Genomic DNA, 12,008 nt, shown 5'->3' with positions numbered 1-12,008 from the left:
GCACTTTGTACCAGCCACACAGACACATGCACGCTCATAAAATCTTTGAAAAGGGTACCCAATTCTTCCGTTGTTGTTGTTAAGATTTTATTTATTGATTTGACAAAGAGCACAAGCAGGGGAAGAAGCAGAGAGAGGGAGAAGCAGACTCCCCACTGAGCAGGGAGCCCGATGCGGGACTTGATCCCAGGACTCTGGGATCATGACCTGAGCTGAAGGCAGACGCTTTACCAACGGAGCCACCCAGGCGCCCCGCACTCCTGTTCTTCTTTAGGGATAAGAAAACAAGAACAAAGAAAAGGTTGCAACCATCATGGGGAAGACAAGAGCCCGTGTGGTGCTTGCAAATTACTACACCAAGTGGCCCCAAATACAGAAGTGGAGGACGGCGAGCCAACAGATCTCCTGACCCAACATTACATGTACTACTTCTTTTCAAAAACATACTCCCAGCCCACAGTCCTACTTTTGGGAAAATTCACTTGCCTCAAGAGGGGAAAAACAAAACAAAACAAAAAAATGAAGCTGCCAGAGGTGAGAAAAAGGTGAAGAGGAGACCCCACGAAGGAAGAAGCATCTGTGGGCTGGAGAGAGCATCTCCCGGCTTCCCATGGCTGCGGTGAGACCCCCGCCCTGCCCTGCGCACACACAGATCAAGCGGGGTGCACCTCCAAGGCAGAACTCTGGTAAACTCATCCAAATGACTGTGTTCTGGCCCTCGCACAACAGGCCCCCGGTGTGAATCCAAAAGCAATTAAATCTTTCCAGCTGGGAGTCCAATGACACGTTGTTTAAAACATCTTCTGAGAAATGTCCCTCTTCAGAAAGAGATGAACATGAAAAGGAAGGACGCTCTGCGCAGTTCCTCCCGTTTTTCAAAAGTGCAAAAAACCCTGTGAAAAATCGACCATACGGGGCTGATGCAAACACGGACTCTCCCCACGTTCCCCTCTGCAGAGGATGAGGGACGCCTGGCCACAGCGGCAAGGCTGAGGAAAACCAACGGCAAATTCATACCAAATGAATGTATTCATGCCTCTAAGCCTACCGCACTCACCCCACTGGAAGAGAACCAACCAGTTAGGAGAACTTTTCAAAAACGAAGCCATTTCAAGTATCAACTTGTAACATCAATAATCCCCAGAGCGTGTTTTGATGGTGTTGTTCTGCTTCCAAATAGGGATTACTTAAGGGCGCTCTTGTTTGGATCATATGAGGTCCTGGAGATGGAAGAGTGTTCTGGAAACTCTGGGGTAGGAGCCGCTGGAGGCGTCATTACTGTGACCCTGGAGCGTGACCCCCGGGCTGCAGATGCACGTGACGCGGTCCACGTCACATCAGATTATGCATTTTCATAAACAAATGCATTTCCATAAGGATGCTCAGCGGACTGGAAATGAGAACATCAGAGTCCGGGGGCATGTCTACAAAACGAAACATCTGCCTGGGGACATTGGGCCCTCGCAGGAGGTGGCTGGGCGCAGGGCTGTGTGCCCATGGAGGAGGAGTGCGGTCACAGGCAGGCCCAATCGGACACTGACGGCAGCCCGGTGTCGCGGGGAGAGCCCAGGGACCTTCCGTGGGGTCACTCGCCGCGCCTTGCCTCCACACCCTGAGCCACACACCCTGACCCTTACACAGCAGCCTGCTCCATAGGGAACCCCTTCTGCTTCACTCGGGGAGGAAGGGAGGGAGGGTCCAAATTATGGGGAGAAACAAGTTAAAGCAGGACACCATCAGCAGTCTGCTTCCTGGTTTCTTTGAGCTAAAACCGCCCAAATACAACGGTTCTCCTGGACACGCGGCCTCATCAGGGCTTTTGGCCAAGCTACCCCAATACTAAAGTGCTCACGTTCCACATTTTGTTTTCCGCACATTAACGTCCCCGCATTTCAGGGAGGGTTACCGTCCCAGGGGAGGATACAGATGTTGCCGGCCGTCCCCACACACGTGCATGTCCCCGGCACACAAAGTAGGGAGAAGCACCACGTCAAGACTAGGAACCACAAGAAAGCAGCTTGCTCTCTGTGCTCTCGTGTGAAAATGATCAACGGTTCTGCAGACCTGACCACACGATAAGGATGCCCTCGCCCAGGTCCGAAGTTTAGTTAGGGATCTTCACCTGGCTCAACAGGGGATCTTGGAAAAGTCCTTTGGCTGGCACACACAGCAATGCCCATCGGCCACTGTAAGAGATCCCACTGGTGGCTAGTCCCGTCCACAAGACACGTGCGGTAAATTGTTCTTTGCGCAGAAATGAACAAACGAATGCTAAGCTACTCTATCCTGCTCGTTTCATGGAAGAGGAAATCAGGAATCAGAGAAGTCACACGCCTACCCCAGGAACACACAGCCCATGCAGAGCTTTACAAGAGGCACGACACGGAGCTCCTGGTGACTATTTTTGATGCTGATAAGGACCTTTGTAGGAACTGGACAAAACAAAACAAAACAAAACCCAGAACAAACATGTGATGGGCAAGCTGGTATTATAATTCCAGTTATCTAGAAATGGCTGGGTAAGTTGTGCAATGCTGTTTATTCCATTTCCAAAGATCACTACATTTTACTTGTATCACTTCTGGGTGATGAGCTTCAAGGACCGAGGGCTCCTTTCTCTACTGTGGAAAATCATGCCTGCAGGAGTATCCTCACTTCCAGGATCCTGCCTGGGGCCTGACTCCCAATCATCACTGGGACTTGCTTTAATCAACTGCCGGCAGAGGTTTGTTTCCTTATCACCTGCCTCCTTTTAGACCAGAGGCTACAGATCAGACAGGGTGAGGCAGCTCACCTAACCAGGTAACGAGAGCCCCGCGTTCCTCTGCAATTCTGGTTGAAACTGGCCTTCTCCAAAGAGGACTCCCCTCGCCCCCCCCCCTTTTTTTTTTAACATTATGGGCCCTTCGGACTTCTCTTTTTTCAACAAAACCACTCCTCTCTCTGGGTCACCTGAAGTTGGAGGAGCACTGTTAACGGCGGGGACGTTTCTGAGCTGGCTTCAACGCCCTCCTTTCCCCTGGCCTCGCAGAGAAGCACTGCCATCCTGTATGTTTTCATTATTCGGCGGCCAAGCACATGAAGGCCAGGCGGGCAACAGCGCAAGCGGAGACCCAAGCGGACCCTTACACCGCAGGCAATGGCTGGGGCAGCCGGCTTTTAGACGCTAACTCCACCACCACAGCACAGACTGCCCCTCACAAAACCCAGTGTTCATCCACCCTCTCCCGCAGACGCAGAATCCTGTGCGGGGCTAGCGGGTTCCCAAAACCTTGACTCTTGGCTGCAACCTGCCTGTCACCTTCGGTGATGGGCCTAAGAGCTCAGATCCTCCATGTCCCCCACCATAAGCAAGACCACCACCTGCCCCGACCCCTTCACAGTGACTCTTGTACAGGAGACAGAATCGAGAGATAATGTAGGCAAACACGTCCTGAAAACTCTAGTGTTTTGGGTTTTTTTAGAAAATTTTATTCATGTATTAGAGAGAGAGAGAGGCCACCTGCGCACCAGAGCAGGGGGAGCTGCAGAGGGAGAGGGAGAAGCAGGCCCCCCCACAGAGCAGGGAGCCCGACGTGGGGCTCGATCCCGGGAGCCCGACGTGGGGCTCGATCCCAGGAGCCCGCGATCATGACCTGAGCCGAAGGCAGACGCTTAATCAACTGAGCCACCTGGGCGCCCCCAAAAAGTCTTGTGTTCTTATTGTCATGCGTGGAAAACAGCCCTCAAATCACACCTTCACACAAAAAAGCGGGTGTCAGACCATCTACCAAAACAAGTTAGAGAAATCACCCTCTAACTAGGACCATTTCTACATATGCAACTAACAGAGAGCCTCCAGACCTTTCGCTTCGTGCCCACCTTCTGGATGAGGAGCCTGAGGCTCAGAAATAGTAAGACACTTGCTCTGAGGCAGTTATCAACCGTGGCCAGAGGACGGGCGGACATGAGAGCCGGGCGGGTCAGAGTCCGAAGCCCAGGCTTGGAAGCACTGTGCTCAGCTCTCTTCCTGCCGCATCTCCTGGTTTCATCAACACAAAAGGTCAAAGGCAGCAGTCCCTTAAAGGGTCTCTTTTTATTTTTGCCTCTAAGCTGTCATACTCCATCCCTCAAAATGCGTGTTTTCCCGAGCACACAGGCTTAATGTCTGGTTCATGGGTGCCCTCCCCCCATCACTGTGTGTTTCTCACTCTCTTCCTGTCACTCCTGGTGTGGCCCTCTGTCCTACGACTTCGATAACCCTTCCTCACACCCACGTTCAAACATCCACGATAGGAAGGGGCCTAGGGAACAAGCAGCCAAGATACTCGAGTGTTTGGACTCTATGAAAAGCGGTGTTTGTAGTTTCTAGTGTATGTTCACCAGGCTCTGTGAATTTGTTTTCCCTTTTCGGACATCTGAGTACCAAATCTTTTGTAAGGTCACATGGAAAGAAAATATAATATAACCTGAGATCCCATGTCCGGGAGTCCTCTAATGCGGAGAGTGGGGTGTTCTTTCTCTCCCTGCCCCTCTCCTTCCTGAAGTAAAGCACTTTCCTTGGCAAAGGGTATTCTGTGATCATATTTGCATTTTGGGAAGATCAACTAGGACAGCATTTTTTGTGTGAAGGTGTGATTTGAGGGCCTTGCAACTTTTGGTTTCTACAAGCCTCATCAAGGAAAGCTTGGGAAGTGGCTTTAAGTAAGGGTAGAGTCAGCGCTCTGATGAAGCCCAGTGGGTTTGGGCATGCTCCTTGTTCCCCTTTACCTTGCACTGTATCCCCCAGAGAAGCCAGCACAGTCGGGGAGGAAGAGAGGAGCATGTACAAGAACAGAAAAGCAGAAAAGACAGTGAGAGGGGCATGTGGGTCCTCAGCTCAGGCACCCCACAGTACATCTAATGACACACACTGTCCCCCCACCGCCCCTATCCAAGAGCCCTAAAATTCACGACCCTACAAAAAGAACCCCAGAATATTTCAACAAGTGAATCCCCAAAGTGAGCACTTAAAACCCTTTTACAGATGCCACAATATCATTTTCACTCACACGTTAACTATTTAAAACGGTAAAATCTCCTGACATTTTAAACAATTAGAAGTCTCCCTGTGTGTATCCGTGCAGGGATGTGCACCTGTAGATACAGACACATCTTCCTTGACTCCTAATGGCAGTGACCGTGGTCAGTGCAAAACTGTTACCCTCTCCCCTCAGATAGGGAGGGAGGGTCAGCCAATTCCCTCACCCCCACCCTTCATGAAACTTCGTAACATGACACCAGACAGCGGCTGCCCCTTCACCACTCTGCAGCTCAGGTGAAAAGAGAATTAAAGAGACTGAGCCCCACACACAGTGAAGGAGGGTAACTCTGGACACTGGAAGGCGGATCAATGAGAAGACTGCCTAGTGAACCAGCAAGTTCAAACAAGCTGAAAAGTAGGAGGTGGGGACCCAACCACACATGCAAAAGCAGACATGGGACTAATTCGCCAGATCCACGTGATTGGACTGTCATAGTCTGATTTATAAGAAATATGTATTTGGTCATTAAGATATGGATTTGAGGGGCTCCTGGGTGGCTCAGTCGGATGAGCATCCGACTCTTGGTTTCAGCTCAGGTCCTGATCTCAGGGTCGTGAGATCGAGCCCCATGTCTGGCTCCACACTCAGAGTCTATTTGGATATCCTCTCCTGCTGCCCCTTCCCCCACTCATGCTGTCTTCTCTCACAAATAAACAAAATCTTAAACAAAAAACAAACAATATGTATTTGGTCCACGATTCCTGGCTCACATCTCCCCAAGCCCTGGAATTTCCAAAGCGCCAAGAGTGATACAGAGATCTTTTATTATTTTAGTGAAGGGACCCTTTGGGAAGTACCTAAAGATGGGGGCTGGTTGCCAGCAGAACCAACCATGGAAGCAATGGACTGGAACTCTCAGCCCACCCCCGCCCCTGACCTCTGGGAAGGTAAGAGGTTCTGGAGGGAGAATCAGGTGATCTGTCCTTGTGTGTGGGTGTCTGCCAGACGCCAGGGTCAATGACTTGGTCAATCCTATGTAATGACACCTGCATAAAGACCCCAAAATGACGGGGTTCTAAGAGCTTCTGGGCTGGAAGACCTACAGAGATGCAGAGAGCAGGCGGGCATGGAGCTCCAATGCCCTTTCCCCATACCTCACCCTCCAGATCTCTCCATAGGGCTGCTGATCTGTATCCTTTATCTTATCCTTTACCAAACTAGTGAAGGAAAGTGTCTCCCTGAGTTCTGTGAGCCACTCTAACAAGTTAATCAAACCTGAGGGGGAGAGGTTGTTGGAACCTGCAATGTGTAGCTGGTGCGTCAGAAGCCCATGTAACAGGTGATTCATCTGAGGTGGGGGATGAGGAGCAGTCTTACAGGACTGAGCCCTTAACCTGTGGAATCCGATGCGATCTCCATGCAGGTAGTGTTGGAATGCAGTTAAATTCTCAGAACCCTGCTGGTGACCCAGAATTGCTAGGTATTGTGGGGGAAAGGGGGGCACTCACCCCCATGCTGGAATTGGGTCCAGAAACCCTAAAAGACTGATAAATTCACCCACCCCACACAGTGAGACAATGAAAAATTATATCAAGGAACCATTCTGATGCTATCCTAATGAAATATATTTCTATCCCATGGACACAGAGACCAACTGAGAGGAGTTTAATTTCATGTTTTGTTCATTTACTCTCGACTCCTATTAAACCAAAAGCGCAACTAGAAAACACCTCCTCAAGAATTCAAACAAACAAAAAAATCCCCACAAGTCTGCTTTGCGGCTTCATTCTACCTCAGAAAGCTCACCCCTTCTGGCTGCATCAGTGAGCAGCTCCAGGATGATAAATTCCCAGTCTGTTCTCTGGAGTTCTGTCTCTCACCATCCCTGCAAACTCAGCAGATAATAAAGTTCTTAACTACCCCCAAATCACCTCCCTTCTTAATTCCTGTTCTATTACCTCCAGCCTTGGCTCTCCAGGCAGCAGTGAAAACCTGCTCAGCTTTGCTTCAAATCGCCCTTGTGCTCACGTGGACCACGCTCTGCTCCCACGTCCAGCCCCCCCCAGAGGTGATTTCCTGGCTGGGCTCCTTGGACGCTCGTCACCTCTTTCCATTTCAGACAGCTCAGCGGCTGGAGGCATCATTCTGAACTTGATCTATTTTATCTCATTTCCACATCTAAAATCATCAACCGTTTCCCATTCTCCACACTGGAACTGTTCCTCCTGCCCAGCAGGGCATGTTACCAACTCCATTCGGTCACTCCCAGGCACCCTGAAGAACAACCCCGTCCCTCCCTTCCCCACACACACACACACAGTTGGGACAACCGTCCCACAACCAGGCCACGCACCACAGGTCATGAACGTCCACGGCAAGTTCAGCTCTCTGCCAACATCCGTATTCCGACTCCTATACAGAGCTCTCTTCCAACTGTCAAGACTTCCTGAGGACCACAGCTGCAGGGGGCAACCTCGTTCCTCTGAGGTTTAAAATCAAGTCAGCATTTTGTAGTCTGCACTGGGAGAGTATTAACCCCCTCGCCCCAACTCTAAGTTCTTAAAAAGAGGGTTGCATCCCTCCACTATGTCTGCATGCCTCTTAAACACAGTCCTAATCAAGAAGCAGGACAAATAATCGTTACAGTGACAAGGCAGAAATGCTCAACAATGGTGAAAACCAGGCACGTCCCCATCACATCTAGCCTGTGCTGGACCCGAGCCTCTACTGAAGGGGTCCAGAAAGACAACGGTAGCTCTGTGCAAAGCCATGGAGAGGAAAAAAGAGAAATCTGCCTTTGCCTCAATCACTGACAGACAGACAGGGGCTGGCTAGCTCACAGGGTCTCTGAGCCCTGAATGGAACAGGACGCCTAGCATCCTGGTAGGGGCGCAACAGGAAATGGGCCGGAATACCTCCCCACCCCCATCCTCCGTGCCTGACTCCGGGCCTGACTCTCTGCCTCTCCTAGCCTATTTTTCTTGCCTACCTTCCCGGTTGGTCCAAGTCCTCCTCCCAACCCTGCCCCTGCCACAGTTCTTACCCCACCCCCTCAGTGCCTCGAGGAACGCTCCATCCCTGGTTACCTCTGGCCAGGTGACCATCCACAATTCCAGCCTTCTGAGGCGCCCCCCCCGCCCTCGGGTCCCTTCCTTTCATGCAATCCTCACAACCAATGCCAACTCCATCTTTACAGAGCACAACTCCAATTACAACACTTCTTGCACTTCCCACGGCCAACTCACTTAAAAGCTGGTTCCTCACTGATATCCACTCTTTTTTTTTTTTTTTAAAGATTTTATTTATTTATTTGACAGAGAGAGACAGCGCGAGAGAGGGAACACAAGCAGGGGGGAGTGGGAGAGGGAGAAGCAGGCTGCCCGCGGAGCAGGGAGCCCGATGCAGGGCTTGATCCCAGGACCCTGGGATCATCACCTGAGCCGAAGGCAGACGCTTAACAACTGAGCCACCCAGGCGCCCTGATATCCACTCTTGTCCTCCTCCCACACACTGCCCTCAAGGGGGGAAAAAAAAACAATCAGTCTGGTTCATAATATAGGTGAATTTACTTGATTCCACATGCTCAACGGTTTTCTTTCTACATGACCTCATCTGCTAAAATCACAATAATTGTAAGCTGATCACAAAAGATTTTTCACGAGATCTTCTTGGCCCATCCCTGTTTAGAGATCATCTCTTCCTCTTCCGAATCCCATTATCTGCAGCTCACTCGGGACTGATCATCGCCTCCACCACGCAAGAATATCCATACCCGTGCCTTAACAATCTGTTCATCTAGAACACACTGGGCTGCACCCACCTCTTTGCCCTGCAAATGCCCAACACCTAGAGAAGTCCCCAGAACTAGCTCTGCCACCCAAAAGCTATGCAGCCTTCATCTTCATCTTCTACCTCGACAGATGACCTACAGCAGCTCTCTCGGCCAGAGCTGTGGATTCCAGCATTTTCTACCCCAAATCGAGAGTGGACCTACCATGCCCGTTGTGAACATGCTTGTGGGTTTTTCCTTTCCTGGGGGTTGACTGGCATGAAGATGAAGCATTATTGGCGGCTGCTTTGACGTCTTCCGTCTCATCGTCTTCCTCCTCGACATCCTCCTCGTCCTGAGAGCTTCCGAAATACACCATGCTGTTGGGCAGCGCAGGAGAACCTGGGGGGTTTGAACGAAGAGGGCTCATCACCACAGGCCTTGGCCCTCGCCCCTTCCAAAGGGGCGCTACACAGGGAGACATTTATTAAGGGACGAACCTAAATCTGCCCGAGCAGATAAAACAAAGCTGTTCATTTCTACTGCCACTTTTATTTTTCAAATATCCCCCAGGAAATAAAACTCCATTTGTGTCCTTTCAACGGATTTCAAGCAAACCCCCCCCCCCAGTAGGGGGATGATGCCATTCACCAAAAACAACAAATCAAAAATTTTAAATCTCATATGAATAGTCGGGGGGGCGGGGGGGATGACAACCACCAAGAACTGAATTGAGCAAAGGGGTGGGGCAGGCGGGAATCAGTAAAATTAAAGACAACTAGTTACAACGTCGAGGAGGAGAGAAAGAAACTATTCTGGGTTATGCATTTAACTTACTAGACTTGACATGAATTTAAGGAAATGAATTTAAATATGGAAGACAAACCAAGCAGTAATAACAGGAATATGACACTTCCAGATATAAGGTAACGTTGGTCTTGTATTCACAAAGAGATGAATGACAGACATGGATTCCCCCATTTTTAGTATATGTGCTGCCAAAGCGAGCACAGACATGGATTCCCCCAAATCACAATATATTTGGAAGCTACTTCGATATTATGATCAGGTTAGTAGCACGTATAATTACTAAAATAAATTCCAGCACAAGACTAAACTAACCCACACCCCTCACTCCTTTTACACCTTAACCTTCTGCTCATGTTTTCATTTCTGAATTTAAGATAAAGCAGTAACACCAGAAGATAAGCTCAGTATTACAAAGAAACACAATATAGTTCTTCTTTATCAGACAATGACAATTTAGAAGATCCCTCAACTCATGGTTTATTCTTTAGGACCAGAGGCTGCTTAAAATCCAAAGAAAATCCCCCAAATTAATTTCCGGCCACAACTTCAAGCTTCTTAACCGTGAAGTATTTTGGGGAGAGCTACCACCAAGTAGCAGAAGAACTATTAAGCATGAAATATCATTCCTTTTCTCGCCTGCTTTCTGGTGAATGAGCTAACACTCCAGTGTATCAACGATTACACAGGTGACCAATCTGTTCTCCCTCCCAATGGAGATCTCGAACTTCAGACACAAAGGTTAAAATCATCCCTGTCGGGCTGCCAAGCCACATGATCCAACAAGGTTATGGAAATAAATGGGCAACATCAGGGAGAAGTGGTAATCCCAATACCCATCTTGCAGAAATGCAAAGACCACACAGACACCTCCAAGCCCCCTGCTTCCTCTATTCTTCCTTCCTTCTACTGCATTTTAAAAACCCCAAAAGTTAGGTGGGTCACACCACTGGGTAGAAATGAAACTCCAAAGGGATGTACGTGGCAGAACAGACTTGGCTATGGTCTGAAAAGCCATTACCCTTGCTCATTTCCTCCCCTTTGATCATTTCCAATCAGAAGCAGGTTTTCAATGGAAGGAAGGTTCTTATAAACCAGGAGCTACAGATGAAGAAAAAAAGGAAAAAAGAAAATGGCTAGCCCTGGGCGCCTGGGTGGCTCAGTTGGTTAAGCGACCGCCTTCGGCTCAGGTCATGATCCTGGAGTCCCGGGATCGAGTCCCGCATTGGGCTCCCTGCTTAGCAGGAAGTCTGCTTCTCCCTCTCCCCCCTCTTGTGCTCTCTTTCTCTCTCATTCTCTCTCTCAAATAAATAAATAAAATCTTAAAAAAAAAAAATGGCTAGCCCTATTTCCCCTGGAACAACCTATCTATACGTGTTCTAAAGTGGTTTTAGGATTAGTACAAGAGTGACTAGGAAGAGGGGACCAGCACCCTTCCCAGTTCCCAACTTGGAACCCGCAGTTAGGATTCTCCATTCACAGGTGGGCACAGGGCACATGCCTCCATCCTCAGTCCAATGACCAATCCTGCTGGATCTTTCATTCCCAAATCTAACTGTATGTATTTTAGAAAAATCAGGGCAAACTGTATTTTAGCACTCATGAGGCAGACGGACAGACACAGACATTTCACCACAGGCTCCAACTCATCCTGGCATAGACCATGACAGAAGGCAACACGTTACGTGTTGTCGGACAGACCTAGCAAGGAACTTCAACGCTTGGAAGTGTGGGGCTCGGTCATCAGATTTCCCTCTTCTGTGAAATGAGAGTTAATGAGGGAAACACCTCTTCAAGTGCCTCCCAGATAAAATTACCCATGTTGGATTTCTTCTAAAGAAGAGCCTGGGCTCGATCTTGGACTCGTGGACCAGCCCGGGGCGGGGGGAGGGGAGATATGGAGAGAGAGAGAGAGAGAGAGTGTGTGTGTGTGTGTGTGTCAGCAGGGGAAGGGATGTGCTGGTAGGGGATTCACCCCAGCCCCTCCAGCCTTCCAGCCTTCCTGGGTCTCCTTTCCCAACAGGAAACGTAGAAAACTCTGCAACCAAGACCACTGGGGAGTCATATTTTTGGGGGGCGTGGTGGTGTAAGACTGATAAAAATGGTCTAGGTTTCAAAGAGAATCTGCTAAAAAAAACCAGGTGCAACTATGAAAAACAAAGAGTTAACTTCCATTTAACAGCATCTGTTGAGGATTTTTTTTTTTTTTTTAAAGATTCAGACCTTGGATAAGCAGCACAAAGCAACTATCCCATTCCTCATACTCAAGATTTTGAGAATGGGGTGAACATTATGTTCCAGAGAACTAAAATGGAGGAAATGTCTAGACGCATCCAAGCGTTAATATTCCTAAAAGAAAGCACACAGGGTAATTTCTTCCACAACGGCAGCAAATAACCAATCTTTTGAATGTATCTGTTCTAACAGCT

The 12,008-nt window shown here is 49.2% G+C and overlaps 1 protein-coding gene across 4 annotated transcripts in view; it reads right to left on the bottom strand.

Moving 5' to 3' along the window:
* JARID2 (jumonji and AT-rich interaction domain containing 2) overlaps positions 1–12,008 on the bottom strand; it is a 253,505-nt gene that overhangs the window by 40,920 nt on the left and 200,577 nt on the right. For all 4 annotated transcript variants that reach the window (XM_021697158.2, XM_021697161.2, XM_021697162.2 and 1 more), the window contains one exon: positions 8,998–9,174. In XM_021697158.2, the coding sequence (XP_021552833.1) occupies positions 8,998–9,174 (177 nt within the window). The remainder of the gene's footprint in view (positions 1–8,997; positions 9,175–12,008) is intronic.

This window comes from Neomonachus schauinslandi, chromosome 8 (assembly GCF_002201575.2).
Source record: "Neomonachus schauinslandi chromosome 8, ASM220157v2, whole genome shotgun sequence".
NCBI classification, from domain to species: domain Eukaryota; kingdom Metazoa; phylum Chordata; class Mammalia; order Carnivora; family Phocidae; genus Neomonachus; species Neomonachus schauinslandi.
Note: the sequence above shows the minus strand (reverse complement) of the source record. Positions and strands in the feature narration are given on the sequence as shown.